Raw genomic sequence first — 20,517 nt, 5'->3', positions numbered from 1 at the left:
TAGGGAAGAATTCCTTTTTAGGGACATATCACCTGCCTTTATTTTCTCTTTGGAAAAAGCTCAAATATGCCATTGAACTATCAAAAATGGCCTATCCATGCCACTCGTCAATAGTTAGGCATAAAAATGCCACGACAGATTTGGTTCATTCATGCCACAAACCACTAACGGAGCTCTACTATTACCAGATTTGGCCACTTGGAATTATCTAACCTCTTATTTACTTACCAGCCCCCACCCTCTCACCCCCTTTTATGAGTGCATATGTGAGCCATTTTGTTAAGTTCAGTGGCATATTTGAGCCTTTTCTCAATCTCTTATAACATGTTTGGAAAGCCACCATGTCATTGGATTTGGGTGTAATTACACATTTTTGGCATGTTTGTCCAACCAAGTAAATACCTAGTCAACATGTAATTGGTGTAACCGGGAGGGGAAAGGGGTAATTACACTCTTCAATTCTCGGGGAAAAGGTGAGAATTGTTGGTAATTACGTGGTGTAATTACAAGGCTACTTCTTAAGTTCATTCCTTTTTGTTTTTTATTTTAATTTTCTCTTTTCAATTAATATTTTATTCTATTACTTTAATTTCTTTTTTATTTTTTTACTTTGAAAATTATTGTTATTTTAAAATATATCTTCCTTTTGACATATCTATCTTTTATTTCTTTTCTTTTATTTCTCAACATTTACTACTTGTGATTCCATGTAATTGCTCTTATTTTTTATTTCTTATTTATTTTTCTTTATATTCTTCATTTAGCATAATTATGTTATTGTTCTCGTTTTGAAACTACACCTCCTAATATTAAAAAGAATGAGTCATTAACAAACTTGGCATATACCAAGTGGTATTATTGAAGTAGAATTTCGTTGTTGAATGAAGTTATAGACTTATGTTTTCCTTTTGAATTATATTTGCTTAAGTTATGTTGGAACTTATTTTATTTTATATCGGAATTTACCCAAGAGTATTATGCTAACTTTTTTTTATTTTTTTTTTATTTTGAATTTATGTTTGTCACGACCCAAATCACAGTCGTGATGGCACCCACAATAAACCCCCTGGTGGGCATACCATCCCCTTAACCATTTACTTAATCAATTTACGAATCAACATAAATTATACGAACAATCAATAATAAGTCTAAGTCATATCATAAATATTGAATATGCATAAAATACTAAGTCATAATACACCTCCCAAGAAATGAAGTCACAGTACAAGAACAACTATCCAAATCACGTCTAGGAATAATACATCCATCTGAAATACATAAGGAACACTGTCTAGTGGAATGAGTGATAGACAATAAAGATAGACTCCAGGGCTGCAGACTAGCAGGTAGCTCACCCTCAGAAATCTCAGCAGAATAGCCTCAAGGCTAGAAGCGGGGTCTCGACGAAGGTCCTGCCTCAAACTCTGCACTCAGAAAAAGTGCAGCAAAAGTAGCATCAGTATACACACGTACCGATAAGCATCATAGGCTGACTAAGATTAGTTCGAGCATATGAAAGCACAGAATCAACAAGTCAAACATATAGATAAACAATAGCCACTAAGTACAACTATCATAAATCAAGTCATAGCCTAAGGTTAAGCTTCTACACCACAAATCTGTCAAGTTCTCAATTATTCCTCGAAGTAAGCCACAACACGAGTACAACAAACAAATCCAATGGATCAAATGTAAAATGGACTAATGAGGAATGCAATACAAATGAGATGAATGTCGTGCAATCCAATGACCAATAACTCAAACCCATACACACATGATAAGGACGGAAATATCGATGTCTCAACAGTCATGACCCATGGGGGACCCACGATGTCCATGTACTAGTCACTTCGCACGAAACCCAGATGTGACTCTGCCACTATACGTCCGCATTTACCTCAGATCGATAGCAATATCAATATACTTCCATATTTCTCTTTATTTCCTATTCAAGTATTTCCATAACTTTCTCATCAAACTGTTTCCACAACTATTTCATCATGAATGAATGTATGAATGCAAAAACGATGAATCAAATGCAATCAATGCCAATGAATATGATATGGAGATCACAAAGCACCATAATTGAATTCGATACTTGCATGAATTATCAAACCATCATGGCAACGTATCAAATATTCAATTCCAATACTACAATATATCTAGCACATCCCACAACACCATAAACACGTAATCAAGTACACCACATGTCAATAACTGCGTAAATAACAGCGACAAGCCCACATAATCAAAAGTCATACCAATCTAATTGGATCACCATTCCACACCATGCCTGAAGGCCTATCATGCTTTCCTCGTCAAAACTACGTAACATATGCGAATCGCTAATTAAGGTCTAACAAAGGTAAGCTATAACCTACCTCAATGCCGAGCACGAGCCTCGAACACTCAAACCTAGGCTTTCCCCTTCTGAAGTGCCTCCGAACGCTCAAAGTATAACAATCAAACAATCTACATTAGACTACACATCCAACGATATGTATATAGAGCTATACTTTCAGAAAACTCCAAAATAACACTAAAAAGGTGACTACGGCTTTACAAGGGTAAGATGGGAAATTATAAGTTGGAAAAGGTCAATCCGATGTTTAATAAGTCCAATTACTCATTATCAACACCAATTAGTCCCCAGTTTGCCTTAATTTTGATCAAATACGGATAACCCCCAAATTCCATATGTTCAAACCCTAGTCTTTAGGAAGAGATACAACTTAATATTTAATTCCTTAATGATTCGAAGACTAGAATCTAAGAAATCTCCCCATAAAACTCATTAGGAATGCAAAGAAATCATAAAAGAAATTTTAGGGTTCCTAACCCATCTTCCCCAATCTCATTCATGAAACTAAAATGAAATCTAAACTTGAACCATAAATAAAACACAAGATAAAGCAAAGGAACCTATCCCAAGATGTTTTCTTCACCCAAAAGCTCTTTAGAATCTCCCACAGTACTCTCTAGGTTAGGAATAACTTCCGCTAAGGCGAAACTCATTAATGACACAACATCTTTGACGATGCGGAGCATGTTCGTATGCACGGTACCGCGCTTGCGTAAAGGAACCTCGCAGGTGTGAGAAATGCCCAACCCAAAAATCTAGTTTCACCAAGTTCAACCCAAAAATCCTGACATCCATCCTAGACCTCCCAGCTACAACCCGAATAGGCTGACATAAGTAAAAACACGCTACGAACTCAACCGTGGCCTTCGAATTCCCAACGGAGGTTATTTTGACCCGGTCAATCCCCAAAACCCCAAAGACAAGTTTCCAACCAAAGACTCAAAACACTCCCGATTGCCTTGGGAACCGAACCAACCACCCCCACCAAGTCATAAACGACCCTCCGGACCTCACAGAATCGACACAATTTCAGTAAAGGTCCGTTTACCCAAAAGTCAACTATTGGTTAAACATTTTTCACTTTAAGGCTCTAATTCCCTCAAAACCAATCCGAATTGCCTAGGTAACCGCGCTACCCATCCCTACGAGTCAAACATGTTCTAACGAAACTATGCACGACCATGCTCTAACGAAGCTATGCAAACCATAACGGTCAACATGGATAAAAGGTTCAAAAGGCCTAAACGACCAAACGGGTCGTTACAATGTTATATTTTCGGTTCCAATTCACTTGTTTTATTTCACACTGCATGTAATTCATTTTTCAGTAGGAATTGATAGATTATTTTTTTGTCAAACATATAGATATTGGTATTGCATTATAATTATAAAGATTAATCATTTTTTCAAACATGCAATCCATGATGTTCTTACAAAATATGTACTTTTAGTTTTTATAATTAATTAAACTAAAATTATTATTAATTCAAAAAATATATGTCGATTATATTTACAGTAGTAGTTAAAGATATATGATTATAATTAATATATTTTCAACAAATAATATATATCTCAAATACCTAATTTAATAAAATCTATAAATGCATATATTTGTCAAATATAAGCTTGTAATTACACTGAAATTGCATTATGACAAACAAACAAGTCGTCATAATTACTATACTATGTAATTACTAGGCTGTGTAATTACAACCCTAGTAATTACACCAATTTCAATTACCAGGTGGCTTTCTTGACAGACCCTTATAATACTCAAATTTAACATGAAAAGACATACATACTCTTAATTCACACAGTCATATGTACTTCCACACCCATGTACACCTCATTAGTATACTCACTTTAAACCCGTCTTTTTTTTCTTAAACAAATTTTATGTGTTTCTTAAATATTTTTAATGAGCCATAAAGTACGTGAAATTGAATGACGTAGAATAAGATAAGATTCATTATAAAGTTATAATGTTGTTAGTATAAGGAACAAATTTGTCCTTATAAGTTTGTTACATAAAATTATAAGTTTATTACATAAAATTAGAAAAGATGGAGATTTATATATGAATATGATTCTAAAAGGCTGAATGTCATGCATTAATGATAAAACAGAAAAATAACATAAGTTAGTATTGTTACCCAAAAGAGTCATGTATAATTAGAGATTGAGAAAGACTCAAACATGCCACTGAACTTAACGAAATGACTCACATATGCCACTTGTAAAAAGGAGTGAAAGGAGTGGGAGCTGATAAGTAATGAAAGGTTTAGACATTGACACTTGGCAAAATCTGATAGTAATAGGGCTCTGTTAGTAGTTAGTGACACAAATAAACCAAATGTGTCATGACGATGACACTTTTATGCTAACTATTATCGAGTGACATGAATAGATTATTTCTCATAGTTCAATGACATATTTGAACTTTTTCCATTTTTTCTAGACTCCTCAGAAACGACATCTAATCAATACGTTCCGACTTATAATAGATCTTAATTTCCGTTCTTTAATTTTTGCAATTTCCCCTTTTACCAGCACACACACCCACCCCCAACCACCCAAAAAAAAAAAATCATGCACTAGCTTTGTCGTATTCACATGACGACGTCGTTCGTTGAGTGTCTCCCAGAATTTTTCACTCTCATAACATTTGACAGAATCGAAGTATTTAAGACGGTGTCTATTTTGGCAGAAAGTTTACAGGTCATTTGTCAGCAAATCCAAGATCCACTGGTCCATCAGTTCCAAAATCTTTGATTAGGACTTTCTTGGTTTAACGATTAGGGTACAATTACCAAAAAAATTACATTAAATGGCATTCTTAGGGGATAAGGTGGTAGCTGTGATCAGGGTTGGTGGACCCACAAAAGGTCTGTAACCATTTTGTATTCTTCATTTTTTTTATTAAGACTAATCCGGGTGCACAACCCTTGGCAAGGAGTTTTCCGCAAGTGCACCACGGTTAATTTAGGGTTTTATCCCAGTCCGATTACTCTCAGAAATTGTTTGCATCCGGTGGGTATCGAACTTGAGACCTTGAAAGGGAGCACCAAGGCTCAAGCCAATTAACACCAGGCCAATTATTCTTCATTCTTTTTCTTTATCAGTTTCTTCCAAGTTTTGATTTTTTTTGTCTGCTTTAATCAAAATTCTTAAGCGACCCAAACCGATTTGATTATAATTCAATTCGTGACGATCATAAGTCTCATTGATAAACAATTTGTTGGACAAATACTCAATGCAGTTACCATTAAATATACAGATTTCAAAATCAATATTGTATTTAAGCAATTATTTCTTTCAAATATCAGTTTCCAACTTCCAATCAACAACGGGAATGACGAAACCAGAAATTTTGCTCAGAGTGTTCAAGATTTAATATATACATGTGAAGATTAATTTTTGACCATTATACTTTATACAACAATAACAACAACAATAATACAGTGAAATCCCACAACGTGGGGTCTGGGGAGGGTAGAGTGTACGCAGACCTTACTCCTACCGTCTCCTACCAAGGTAGGACGGCTGTTTCCGAAAGACCCTCGGCAGCCATTATACTTTATAGTATTATTTTATATATATATATATATATACAGAGTATAATTCTTCGGTGAAGGGTGTTCGAATGACCACCCTTCACTGTATGTGGCTGAACAACGACACACATACTTCACAAGAAATGCATTTATCAAATTTGGAGATATACACATACACGGTTTGCTTGTTACTAACTTAGTCTAGCCTCTCTTCTTCTTTAGATCCCTTATTTCACTCCCATGGTAGTATTGATTATGTCAATGCAAAGGAAATGAATACATTTACATACTATTAAATCTTATAAGTGAACCAGATAAAACGGGAAATGAAAACATTTACATACTTTTAAATCTTATTAGTGAACTAGATAAAACATAATCTTTAGTAGTATTGATCGTGTCAAAGCAGTGGAAATGAAAACATTTACATGCTATTAAATCTTATAAGTGAACTAGATAAAATGGAATCAACCGTTTCCAGCTGTTGTTCCCCTGCCTAGAGCTTTCATCCTGCTTTCCTTATTTCAATGGGAAGGGGGGAATCGCCCATCTAATAGCCCTTTCTTCGCCAACGGTCTTTCCAAGCAAGATGTACTTCTTGCTGGCTTTCATCTTAATTAACTACCAGATAGAAGAAACTATTAATAAGGAGTGAAAGCCACTTGACAGTAGATCGCGTCAATGCTGAAGAAATGTAAACATTTACATACTATTAAATTTTATAAGTGAACTAAGATAACACGGAATGTTGATTCCGTTTTATCTAGTTCACTTATACTGGATGCTCATGTGCAACATGATTCGGACTTGATCATATAAAAGATTCTCTTCTGTATTCTAACGGAAAATTGTAGGTACTCGTTTTCGGCCTCTTTCTTTCAATACACCGAAGCCGCTCTTCCCTTTAGCTGGTCAGCCTATGGTTCACCACCCGATTTCCGCATGTAAAAGGGTATGTTTCTCTTCTTATTATTTTTCTTAGTCACCAACTATGTGTTTACTAAAAACTAGTTCGGAACTTGCAAGCTCATGAATTCTGTATACTTATAGAAGAAAAAAAAGGAATTCAAAAAGATTGAGACTTTATGGCGTTCCCTTGATTTTTGATTAGTTTTCGAGGTGAGCTGTGTAACTTAGACCAAAAGAGTATTTTACTGGATTTGCTTCATGTCCCCTTTCTATGCCATGTTCTCAGAATTATTGTACAGTGGTTTATGAGAAAAAATTGAATGTCTGTTATGCAGATACCCAACTTGTCACGAATTTTTCTTGTTGGATTTTACGAGGAGCGGGCATTTGCCTTATATGCCTCTTCAGTATCTAGGGAGCTTAATATCCCTGTCAGGTGAACCTAGGGCATTGGTTTCTACTTCATAGTATGCTATTTTATTGAGCCAATTTTCTTTTCTCTGTATTTTCTGTTTGTTATAGAATGAGTCTGACCTGTTGGTTCAAAACATGACTCTTTTTTAATGATTCTTTAGATCTGAGGGAAGACAAACCTCATGGGTCTGCAGGTGGCATTTCTTACTTCAGAACTCAGATCATGGAGGATCTTCCAGTACGTCTTTCCAAGTTATTGCATCTTTGTTAATTAGACGCTGTATGTGCTTAAATTAACTGATCAGAGGAAAAGAAAAACACAACTCGTTATATGTGCTGATCAAATGCTGACCCTGCACCTGCCCTCTTCCTATCCAGCGAACATATCCTATTTATGATCGTGTCTTTGCTTTTTGCGTACCAGACAGTGTACATTTTGACGAACATTTGGTAAAAAAGGCAATATATTTGGCAAACCTCCCATGGTACATGGATGCGTTTATCATGTTATCTGATTTCTGTTAGCTTTTCCTATTCATAGTTGGTGAGCTTTTTTTTCTCTTTTTTGGTTTCTTTGATGGCAGTCTTACATTTTTCTGCTAAACTGCAACGTGTGCTGCAATTTTCCATTGCCAGAGATGTTCGGTAGGTTTGCACTAGTTTCACAATTGTACCATCCCTCTCATCTAGAAACTAAAATAAAAAGAGAGCAGTCAATCTCTTTTCTTTTCCACAACTATTATTTGTAATTCTCATGCTCTCTACAGCTTCAGCTCATACACTTGACAATTCTGCTTGCAGATGCCCATATAAGATATGGTGGTATGGGTATATTGCTAGTTAGCAAGGTAAAGTGCCAAAGCTGAAGACTGATTGGTTTATGGATGGGATTTTCTTGACTTAGATCGGCATCTTATCATATTTGTGCATACACAGGTTTCTGCTGAATCAGCCAGCCAGTTTGGTGAGTTGGTTGCCGATCCTGTTACTAAAGAATTGTTGCATTACACAGAGAAACTTGAGACCTTTGTACGTGTACAATTAAATATCTGTTTCTGATTACATTTCCTTATTTCCTTATACACATTTCATGAAATGCAGGTAAGTGATCTGATAAATTGTGGGGTTTATGTCTTTACCTCAGAAATATTTAGTGCCATACAAGACGTTTCCACACACAGGAATGACAGAGGTAAAATCTATCCAATATTGTTCCCTTATCCTGTTGGTCTGTCAATGCTTTAGCATTAATGTTTCTTCATGCATTTAAGCATGTTCATAGCTGTGCTTCCCTAATTGTCACCACATAATAGCAGCTAGTTGTTTTAGCCAGGACATGTACTCTTTACGGTACCGAGGAGGATAGATGAACATTTGTGTATATAGCAGGTGTGCTTTATCTTTCACTATATTTTAGAAGAATTGGTGATATTATGTGTAGATGCAAGAGCCTCGGATCAACACATCCTAAACCCTCCTAGACCACATGCCATACTGACTATGGATAGGGATTTATTACAATAAATCCAATTTAACTACGGTCCTCTTACCAACTAGTTCTGATTATTACCTATTTCGAGGAATTCGATCTATTAACCGGGTTATGATATCGGATAATTTTGTTGTTGTTGTGTTTTTGGGGGTAATGGATTTGGGATATAACTTTTCTTGATTTGTGCTTGGTGTTTTTGAGTTTCGTCATTTGTTAAGATTTTAGAGATTACATCTTATCAAAGAAAATCTGTCAATGTAAGTTGCAAGCATCATTTTCTGATGCAAAGAAATCGCTCCTTCTCTCTCCTCTCTCTCATCCTCACCAACACAACGGTAAGTTGCTCCCCCCTCCCCCCCAACCCCCACCCCACCCACCCCCCAACCAAGCCACCCCAAACAGCCACCGGCGATCGACGACTGCCGATCAGATCTCTCTCTCTCTCCTCTATTCTCCCCCTTTTTTTTTCTCCTCTTTTCCTCTCTCTTCTACCCTGCGACCGGAAACCCTCCACCAGTAGGTTTCCGGGCAGTTTCTGGCGGTGAACAGTGATTCCGGCGAATGAACAGTGATTCCGGCGAATGAACAGCATTTCCGGTGGCAAACAGAGATTTTTCGGTGGTGAACAGGTTTTATTTACTTGGAGTTGGTACCTCCAATAGCCCATTTCCTATCTTTTAGCCTTATAAATTTTGTTTGCTCTGCCTAATTAAATACCTATTTCACTTCTTATAGACTATTGCTAACTTGTGCTTTAGTAGTGATCCTTCATTTATCTTAGATTAACCTTTCACTAGCGTATATTTGCCTTACTGGCTTTGGTGAGGGATGTTAGACTAAGGTCATGTTCTCGGTTGGGATCGGGGGCTAGGGTTGGGGGGGCTAAGGGGGTTGAGGGAGCTTCTAGGTTGAGAGTAGGGTCTTGGAATATTGGGACTTTATCGGGAAAGTCCATAGAGTTAGTTAAGATTCTCAAGAAGAGGAGGATTAATATAGCTTGCGTCCAAGAAACTAAATGGGTAGGACCTAAAGCTAAGGAGGTGGACGGGTACAAACTTTGGTTCTCGGGCAAGTCGAGGTATAGGAATGGGGTAGGGATCTTAGTAGATAGTGAGCTTAGAGATCAGGTGGTAGAGGTTAGGAGGATCAATGACAGGATGATGACGATTAAGTTAGTCGTTGGAGGGTTCACCCTGAACATTATTAGTGCCTACGCGCCACAAGTGAGTTTGGACGAGGAGGTAAAAAGGCGATTTTGGGAGGACTTGGACGAAGTGGTGGTAAGTATACCGCCTGCTGAGAAGTTATTCATAGGAGGAGATTTCAATGGGCACATTGGGTCTGTTTCGAGGGGTTATGACGAGGTGCATGGAGGATTTGGCTTCGGGGACAGGAATGGTGGAGGAGTCTCACTCCTGGATTTCGCAAAAGCTTTTGGATTGGTCATAGCCAACTCGAGTTTTCCGAAGAAGGAGGAGCACTTGGTAACCTTCCGTAGCTCGGTGGCTGCGACGCAAATAGACTTTTTGCTTCTTAGAAAAGATGATAAAGTCCTCTGTAAGGACTGCCAGGTCATACCGAGTGAGAATCTTACGACCCAACATAAGCTATTAGTGATGGATTTGGAGATAAGAAGGAAGAAGAAGAAGAAGAAGAAGAAGAAGAGGGTCGTGGATGACCGACCGAGGATTAGGTGGGGAAGTTTGACTCTGCCTAGTGCCCTAGAGATGGGGGAGAAGTTGGTGGCTATGGGAGCGTGGGATAGTTGTGGGGATGCGAGCAGTATATGGGATAGGACGGCCAGTTGCATTAGGGAAGCAGCTAGAGAGGTATTGGGGGTCTCACGAGGCCGCCGTGGTGGGCACCGAGGGGATTGGTGGTGGAATGGAGAAGTCCAAGGGAAGGTAGAAGCAAAGAAGCAGGCATATGTGAAGTTGGTAGATAGCAAGGATGATGAAGAGAAGCGGGCGAATAAGGAAAAGTATAAGATGGCGAGAAAGGAGGCGAAGTTGGCAGTTTCGGTGGCTAAAACGACAGCTTTTGAACGCCTTTATGCAGAACTAGAGGACTGAGGTGGGGATAAAAAGCTATTTAAGCTTGCCAAGGCGAGAGAGAGGAAGGCACGCGACTTGGATCAAGTGAAGTGCATCAAGGACGAGAATGGCCAAGTGTTGGTACAGGAAACTCGCATTAGATAGAGATGGCAGTCATACTTTCATGAACTCTTGAACGAAGGATGGGACAGAGACATTGTGTTGGGAGACTTGGAGCACTCGGATAGGCATCGCAACTTTAGATATTGTAGGAGTATAAAGGTTGAGGAGGTTAAAGAAGTTGTTCGTAGGATGCGCAGGGGAAGAGCGACCGGACCTGACGAGATCCCTGGGGAATTTTGGAAGAATGCAGGCAGGGTAGGCTTGGAGTGGTTGACTGGGTTGTTTAATGTCATTCTCAAGACAGCGAAGATGCCGAAAGAATGGAAGTGGAGTACAATGATTCCTGTGTATAAGAACAAGGGAGACATTCAAAGCTGCAACAACTATAGAGGTATCAAGCTGCTAAGTTACACTATGAAAGTGTGGGAAAGAGTGGTGGAAATGAGGGTAAGGAGAGATGTGTCTATTTCAGAGAACCAGTTTGGATTCATGCCGGGACGCTCGACTACAGAAGCCATTCATATTGTAAGGAGATTGGTGGAACGGTATAGGGAGCGGAAGAGGGACTTGCACATGGTATTCATTGACCTAGAAAAGGCCTATGACAAAGTGCCAAGAGAGGTCCTATGGAGATGCTTGGAGGCTAAAGGTGTACATGTGGTGTACATTAGAGCGATAAAGGACATGTATGATGGAGCTAAGACCAGGGTAAGGACGGTAGGAGGAGACTCGGAGCACTTCCCTGTTATGATGGGGTTGCATCAGGGATCAGCTCTTAGCCCGTTTCTATTCGCCGTGGTGATGGATGAATTGACGCGACAAATACAAGGTGAGGTGTCTTGGTGTATGTTGTTCGCGGATGACATAGTCCTGATTGACGAGACTCGCAATGGAGTTAACGATAAGCTGGAGGGCTGGAGACAGACGTTGGAGTCTAAAGGATTTAAATTGAGTAGGACCAAGACAAAATACTTGGAGTGCAGGTTCAGTGGCCTACCGCGTGAGGCTAACGAGGAAGTGAGGCTTGGTACCCAGGCCATTCAAAAGAAAGGAAGTTTCAAATATCTTGGGTCTATTATACAGGGAGATGGGGATATCGATGACGATGCTTCACATCGTATTGGTGCAGGGTGGATGAAATGGAGGCTCGCCTCCGGAGTGCTGTGTGATAAGAAAGTGCCACCAAAACTTAAAGGCGAGTTCTACAAAGTGGTGGTTAGACCGACTTTATTGTACGGGGCGGAGTGTTGGCCAGTCAAGAAATTTCACGTTCAGAAGATCAAAGTCGCGGAAATGCGAATGCTGTGGTGGATGTGTGGGCATACTAGGAGGGATAGGATTAGAAATGAAGATATCCGAGACAAGGTGGGAGTCGCATCGGTGGAGGACAAGATGCGGGAAGCGAGGCTGAGATGGTTTGGGCATGTGAAAAGGAGAGACACAGATGCTCCAGTGCGGAGGTGTGAGAGGTTGGCTATGGACGGTTTTAGGAGAGGCAAAGGGAGGCCGAAGAAGTATTGGTGAGAGGTGATTAGACAGGATATGACACAGTTTCAGCTCACCGAGGACATGACCTTAGATAGGAGGTTGTGGAGGACTCAGATTAGGATAGAAGGCTAGGTGGCATATCCTTCCACCATAGTAGTTGTAGTTATGCTCATTTGTTTATTGCCATTTGATTTCTGCATTTGATTGCTGCTTTTATTTGTGGGGCTGTTGTACTTTGGTTATCTTATTTATTTATAGTAGTTACGGCTCCTTTCTTTCCGGACTGTTCTACCATGACTTTCTCGCTTTTGTTATTCCTTGTTTTCATATTGTTTTCGATATGCTTGACCCTATCTGACCTTTTTTCTTGTTTTCTTCTCTTGAGCCGAGGGTCTTTCGGAAACAGCCGCCCTACCTTTCAAGGTGGGGGTTAGGTCTGCGTACAATCTACCCTCCCCAGACCCCACATGGTGGGATTATACTGGGCTTGTTGTTATTGTTGTTGTTGTTGTTGTTGATTTGTGCTTGGTGTTTCTTAATTTCAGCTACTCTGCATCATTTTTCCAGCCAGCATGCAACAGGGTGATTCAAGTCTCAATTGATTTTCTGACTTTCAAGCAGTTATACCAGTATGGTTTTAGTCTTAAAGCTTAATAGTCGTGAAAAGAGTTTCAATACCAAACCTAAGTGTCCTACTTTTACCCATTTAAGGTGCAAGTTATTTGCTTGTGAGATATAATTTCTCTCTCATATGTCATAATTCATAACCATGTTTTTTATTTCTCAGTCATAACATGTTTTTCATTAGCTTTCTTGAGGTGTTCTTTTGTTTCGTGAATTTACTAGCACTTGATCCCTTGTACCCTTCCTGATATTTTCTTGAAGGTTCTGGCATTGCATTATTCTAGTGTTATGGTGATAGTTTTAACTTATTCTTGGAGACTGGGTACAAATTCCACATTTGGTATGATTACTCTTTAGGACACATTTTTGACTGCTGCACAGAGTCCATTAGTAGTTACTCCACTTTCATGACTATCATCAGAATTTTCTTCTTACAAATTTATTAACATTTGATTGTCTATTGTCATAATATTATGCAATATAACAGAGTCAACAGTGATTGCACCCAATGACCTCTTCTCTATATTAATCCATCAATGTGGTTAAAAGACAGTTTACTTGTATTCATTGTGTTTCACTTCTCTTTTCTATAGGTCCCTTCCTAAAGATTTTGTTAGGTTGGATCAAGACATCTTGTCACCTCTTGCTGGAAAGAAGAAACTGTACACATATGAGACCATGGACTTCTGGGAACAGATCAAGACTCCAGGGTATGGTTGTTACTGTTACAGCCTCCTTTCTTATGCTCAGAAAGTTTGACCACCATGACAATATCTTTATTTAACTTTTCAGGATGTCTTTAAAGTGTTCTGCTTTGTATCTTGCTCAATTCCGGAATACCACTCCCCATCTACTTGCTAGTGGAGATGGCACCAGCAATGCCACAATTGTTGGGGATGTTTACATTCATCCATCAGCTAAAGTATACTCAACAGCAAAGGTAGTTCCATCTTCTGTCTTAAGGTTGTTATACCTTATATTCAAATATTACTCTTGTTGTTCAGTACTGGATCAAAGCATTCAGAATGTTGATTCAGTAGCACTAATCGGAGATGTTACGTGCGGAACTAAGATACAATTTGTTACTCCCTCCGTCCCAATTTATGTGCCACACTTTCCTTTTTAGTCTGTCCCAAAAAGAATGTCACCTTTCTATAATTAGAAACAATTAATTTTAAAATTCTCCTTTTATCCTTAATGAAATGATTTATAGGCACATAAATATCTAACGTTTATTTTAGACCAGAAATTTCAAGTCTTTCTGTCTTTCTTAAAAATTGTGCCTAGTCATATGGTGTCACATAAATTGGGATGGAGGGAGTAAAATTTAAGTGTGATATTACTACATCTTTCCCTGATTTAAGTTAGCAATTCTATAATATATCTCTACAAAATAGATATGTTGATTGATAACTCTGTGATAAGAATAATGTATAGTTCTTCTAGATCTTTTACCATAGAGAAATTGAAGACTTATGCAATGATATATTGAATTTTTCGTTCCCCCAAGGGATGGCCTAGCGGTTGAAGAGTTGGGATCGACAACCTGAAATCAAGGTTCCGAATAAAGCAAAGACACTAGGTGAAATCTTTACATCTTCTAAGTCTTGGTAAGCGGAGTTGTCCAATATATGTGATGGTAGAAGGCATTAGGTACCCGATGGATTAATCTAAGTGCGTGCAAACTAGTTTAGACAACTACCATTTAAATGAAAGTAATTAAAATTAGAAGTTATTGATAAAAACAAAAAAGAACACTTATTGTTAGCTTTCATATAAGAAAAAAGAGAAATTTCAATCATAACATTGTTGAAAATTTTGGAAAAAAGGTTCATCAAACTAGAATAAAGCGTTTGAAGAAAATGTAAGTGTTCAAGGAATTGCATAATTGTTTTGGGTACTCAGATGTTTCTCAAATATTACCAAATTCAAGAGGGGTAAATATAGTTTACCGTATTTATCAAGCTAGAGGAAAAAGAAAAGGTTCACAAGTGGAAGAATGTAAAAAGGAAAGGTATTATTGCTTTCTTTTCTCTTCAATTTTTGAGGAGCTTTAGGATAGGAGGTAATAACTAATTTAATGTCATACTTTTTCTGTTTTAATTTAGGTTTTAGAAAATACATTTTTTTGCACGGATTGCCCGTCTTTTGGGGTGGTCTTTAAATTTTGCCCCTCATATTTGTGTTCTTTAAGTTTTGCCTTTCGCTTGGATACCTGAGGTTCTGGGTTCGAACCCCCGCTCAGGCATAAAATAAAAAAATAATTTCGCAAGGCAGGGCTGGGGGGAGTGTATGCCGGATCCGGCATACAATCCTTAAGGAAAAACTAAAGTTATGCCGGAGGGGGCAGACTTTGCTTTGAGACATATATTTTATTTTTTTTACTTTTCAAGGCAAACTTTTAATTATGCCTTAAGGAAAAGTTCCTCTTTATGGGGCATATTTTTAGTTATGCCTTAACTAAAAGTGTGCCCCATAAAATATAACTAAAAGTATGCCCCATAAGGTGGAACTTTTCATTAAGGCAACACTAAAAGTTTGCCTTAAGAAAAAATTCTGCCTTATAAGGCATACTTTTGGTTATGCCTTAATTAAAAGTCTGCCCCATAAGGCATAGTTCCTTATGGAAAAGTTTTGCCCCATAAGGCATAACTAAAACTATGCCTTGAGGAAAAGTTATGCCCCCTCCGGCATAACTTTAATTTTTCCTTAAGGACTTTATGCCGGATCCGGCATACAATCCTTAAGGAAAAACTAAAGTTATGCCGGAGGGGGCAGACTTTGCTTTGAGACATATATTTTATTTTTTTTACTTTTCAACGCAAACTTTTAATTATGCCTTAAGGAAAAGTTCCGCCTTATGAGGCATACTTTTAGTTATATTTTATGGGGCACACTTTTAGTTTAGGCATAACTAAAAGTATGCCCCATAAGGCGGAACTTTGCCTTAAGGAAAAATTCTGCCTTATGAGGCATACTTTTGGTTATGCCTTAATTAAAAGTCTGCCCCATAAGGCATAGTTCCTTATGGAAAAGTTTTGCCCCATAAGGCATAACTAAAACTATGCCTTGAGGAAAAGTTATGCCCCCTCCGGCATAACTTTAGTTTTTCCTTAAGGACTTATATGAGGCACACTTTTGGTTATGCCTTAATTAAAAGTCTGCCCCATAAGGCATAGTGAAAAGTTTTGCCCCATAAGGCATAACTAAAACTATGCCTTGAGGAAAAGTTATGCCCCCTCCGGCATAACTTTAGTTTTTCCTTAAGGACTTTATGCCGGATCCGGCATACACTCCCTCCAGCCCTGCCTTGCGAAATTATTTTTTTATTTTATGCCTGAGCGGGGGTTCGAACCCAGAACCTCAGGTATCTAAACTAAGGGCAAAACTTAAAGACCACAAATATGAGGGGCAAAATTTAAAGACCGCAAATATGAGGGGCAAAATTTAAAGACCACCCCAAAAGAAGGGCAATTCTGCGAATTGCCCTAGAAAATACGCATCCGACAATGGGTTGGGTTTCCGTTGGGATGGGTTTGGGCTGACGGATAACTAATCCCAAGATAACAGTATGGTTTATGTAGAGGAAGTTTAATGGGGTAGCTAGGTTACAAGCCTTTTAACCCCTTATTATTTCTAGAGTCCTAGAGAACAAATAATGGATCGTGTTGATTGTTCTTAATACTTTCTAATAGAAACTTAATTTTTTTGCTGGCATCAGTTTGAGCTACCCTAAATTACTTAGCTAGTCATTACTGCAGGTCTGACTTGCTCTACTTCTTGGTTTATCTCAAATGAACTGTTAAAAGTTTAATTAATTTATGAGTGGAGGTTTGAGATGGCTGAAGCTTACGCATTTCTTTTGTTAGCTCTAAATATTACATTTTCCTGGACAAACAGATTGGGCCGAATGTTTCAATATCTGCGAATGTTCGAGTGGCTGCTGGTGCTAGACTCGTCAGCTGCATCATTTTGGATAACGTAGAAATCAAGGTATTAAGTAAAAATAATAAGGGTATGTGGTGAAACAAAAATGTGGTGTATAACAGGATGTTTTTCACTTCCAGGAAAATGCAGTTATCATGCATGCTATAGTGGGGTGGAAATCATCTATTGGGAAATGGTCCCGAGTACAGGTAATTCAGAAAATTGGGGAACAGTTTATATCACTGAAATAACTCATAACTCGACTTATTCCTGAAGATCATTGTCTAGTTTTTATCAACAATCTTTTCTCCAGCATCCACTGGGTGGTCCTTTTATACTCTTCGTCACTTCCACAAAATCCATAATGCAAGACTTTTTGGACCGTTAGAAACTTCTCTCATGGTTTCTGGCGATCCAATCATTTTGTTGATAATTTATGCATATAATTATCTCAATAGGGTCAACCTTCCATGGGTTCCATGGTAAGAGTGCAACGTGTGATGTGTAGGTTAGGTGCAGCCGACCCTTGGGGATTTCTCGATTATTAGAAGAAGAAAAATAATCAACCTTCCACTAGCGTATTATACCACAACCACCTATTCTCTTCGTTTAGTTCAGCTCTCTGTGTATCTGTGCTATCGAGTTGCTAGGAAGAAGGCTTCTCTTATAATATAGCCTAAGCTGGCAACTCTTACAAGTAGTTCGACTGTTGGCGTACTACCGTTGTGTCTGATGAAGAAACAGTAGTGGATCTCCTAGAAATTACCAATTTATATTCTTCTGATATATGGCTGTAGTAAATACATAACGCACGGTGTATCTATATGCTTAACTGAGAGTATTTGGTGCTGATTCAGGCTGAAGGGGACTACAATTCAAAACTCGGGATTACAATTCTTGGTATTTATTTATATGGCTTTTGCTATATTTGTAACAAATTTGCTTCTTTCTTTGGTAATTTATCTTTTAATCATTGATGGTGCAGGTGAGGCCGTAACTGTTGAAGATGAAGTGGTCGTGATTAACAGCATTGTCCTTCCAAATAAGACACTTAATGTAAGTGTACAGGAAGAGATTATCCTGTAAATATTCAAAGTTTTGATTCCAAGAGCTCTATACCACCTAGGATCTACCTTCTTGTCACAAAAGTTTAGCTTATTCATAATCCCTAATAAATACCTCTTCTTCTTGCATCAAGCATTCTTGTATTGTGGATTCATCTGAGTTAGAAAACAATTGGATGTTTTCTTATCATACTGAATTTAGAAGACATGCTTAACTAACATTTCGGTTATGTTTTCTCTTGAGGTCCTAAATACCTACAACTGTTCCCGAGGCTGCATGTAGATTTCCTGTGACTTCAGACTTCTAACATGTAGGGCATATATATCTATCTATTTATATTATTACTGGTATCTCGATACGTGCATTGCACGTGAATGCCAAGTCTTATATTACGCGACATATTAAAATAATGTTAATATTTTAAAAATAAAGCTTTAATATTTTATTATACATGAAAGAATATCATTAATATTTGAACCTCGATTAGCTTTTTGTTTAAATTGAAAGATATCGTGGGTCACATTATAGAACTATTAATCGCAATATAAGTTTATGAAAATAACTAACATACCATCAATAATATCTTTTTGGCGCTAGATACCGGAGTCCGTGCCAGCACGGGCCCAACATAAGTTAATTATTTTATTTTTATGCAATAATAAGACTAACATATTTTATGATGTTTTTTGAAAGTTACGTGTGGAAAAATAAAAGTTTTAAGAGCAAGAGTTCAATAATTTGTGTTATAGTATATTTTCTTTGTTTCAAGTTATGTGACCTTATTTTTTTTTATTTTTTTTAAGAAATGTGCTAATAATCATTTTAAACCACTAATCAAACCTTAAACATCATTTCAAGACTGATTGAATTTTAATTGCTTTTTAAAATCTGTAAACATCATTTGAACGATCATACCCCTAGACTAAAACGTGATAATCTTTAAAATTTCACATATATGTACTTGGAATGTAGGAACTCCAGGAAATGTTCCTGGAGTAGTATAATCTTTAAAACTTCACATAAATGTTTGATAGTTATATGTCTCTATTGTATGATATAACACGGGCATATAATTATATGTGTGGTATAAATACTCTTTCTATCTTTATTTTTAGGCGAACTATTATAGTTATGTATTTACTAAATAAATTATATTGGCTATTTTGATGCTTTATAATTAGAAACTTAATACATTGAAAAATGCCTACTTATCTTAGTTGCAATAAGACCAGACTAATTTATTTCCTAAACATATTTAATTATTCTTATTACAATATTACAGTTAGTCCTGTTACCTAATTATACTTGTTTCTTCAGATATTATTCCTTGTTCAACCCAACTTTTAACCAGTTGTAACTTTTAAAAATTAAGTCTGTTAATAAAATATTTATTTCAAACTAAAAATTAATTTTATAAAATAATTCTAACAGGTGTTTCTCTACCTATTTAACATATTAACTATCGAATAACTAAAAACTACGTAGGATATATACTTTACTGAAAAAGCTACGGAGAAAGAAAGAAGTAAAATATGCAAACCAGATTGTCACTTAAAAGTTTAAATGGAGCCCACCTTTGTAGATGAGTCATTTAAGAAGTGTGCAAATAAAGCGCGTGACTTCGAAATTCAAGGAGGACCCACACTTTCACTAAAGTCACCTAGGCACTTAATTGTCCAAGAAAGAAAAAGTACATAGATAAAACAATTGAGTACAATTTCTCAAACACAAAAAAAAAAAAAAAATGAAATATCAAAACTACCCCTCCGTGCAAGCAGGCATATCGACTATCCTGATTCTCAAGCCCATGCTTCTATAATAGTAAAAATAGTTAATATTACTTGTCCAGTATTTCAAAAATAGATTTTCACATTCACTTGTCACTTTTAGCATATCAAGAAAAGACAATTTATTTTTTTCTGTTTTACCCATAGTATTAATTACTCACTTCAAATTATTTTTCAAATCCAATAAAAATATGCATTAATTAATATGATTACATTGATAAATTATGTACTTCATTTATTATTTTTTGAATAACGTGAAAAATCCAAAGTAGACAAGTAAAAGTGAACAGAGAGAGTAGTAATTTATTTTTGCACGTACAATTTGATGTATTTATCCGCAACATGACATTTCTTCTTCACATGTGTCAGATGTTGCATGGGAGAATGGACCTAGCTGTGCATCCTTCCATTGAGAAACAAAGTACATCAAGGACATTTGCTTCATAATTAAATGAGATGGGTTTTTTGTTGAGAACAGTAGAAGGTACTCTTTCTCATAGCATTATTGTACAACAGACATAGCAATACCTTTTGGTAAATGTCCTTGGTCGACGATCCTGTCTCCAAACCCACTCTTCTATATAGTAGAATTATATGACATCAATAATCAAATTAGCTCATGATTTTTTGCACCTTAAAGAAAAATTTCAAATCTTTTTTCCATGTAATTGGTGTACACAATAGAAAAATAAGTAAGCGAAGAATATAATTGTTTCAAGCTGGTAAGAAATTAGCATAG

General features: G+C 37.2%; 1 protein-coding gene across 1 annotated transcript; it reads left to right on the top strand.

Moving 5' to 3' along the window:
• Positions 1 to 4,712: 4,712 nt before the first annotated feature.
• Positions 4,713 to 18,254, top strand: LOC132619909 (uncharacterized). The gene is made up of 15 exons (XM_060334664.1): positions 4,713 to 5,247; positions 6,771 to 6,868; positions 7,161 to 7,263; positions 7,401 to 7,477; positions 7,824 to 7,884; positions 8,041 to 8,087; positions 8,176 to 8,268; positions 8,341 to 8,463; positions 12,775 to 13,004; positions 13,593 to 13,709; positions 13,792 to 13,939; positions 16,900 to 16,992; positions 17,067 to 17,135; positions 17,784 to 17,826; positions 17,912 to 18,254. The coding sequence occupies exons 1-15, from the start codon at positions 5,190 to 5,192 to the stop codon at positions 18,010 to 18,012; spliced, it is 1,461 nt and encodes a 486-aa protein (XP_060190647.1). The 5' UTR covers positions 4,713 to 5,189; the 3' UTR covers positions 18,013 to 18,254.
• Positions 18,255 to 20,517: the final 2,263 nt, after the last annotated feature.

Source organism: Lycium barbarum, chromosome 11 (genome assembly GCF_019175385.1).
Source record: "Lycium barbarum isolate Lr01 chromosome 11, ASM1917538v2, whole genome shotgun sequence".
Lineage (NCBI taxonomy): Eukaryota > Viridiplantae > Streptophyta > Magnoliopsida > Solanales > Solanaceae > Lycium > Lycium barbarum.
The sequence above is the reverse complement of the archived record's forward strand: the minus strand, read 5'-3'. Positions and strand labels throughout refer to the sequence as shown.

What these genes read in the sequence shown, in the direction of transcription:
- LOC132619909 (XM_060334664.1), top strand. Translation starts at nt 5,190, where the DNA reads ATGGCATTCTTAGGGGATAAGGTGGTAGCTGTGATCAGGGTTGGTGGA. An exon ending in ACTTTCAAGCAGTTATACCA is followed by an intron (nt 13,005 to 13,592) that starts GTATGGTTTTAG and finishes TCTTTTCTATAG; the next exon opens with GTCCCTTCCTAAAGATTTTG. An exon ending in TGGATAACGTAGAAATCAAG is followed by an intron (nt 16,993 to 17,066) that starts GTATTAAGTAAA and finishes TTTCACTTCCAG; the next exon opens with GAAAATGCAGTTATCATGCA.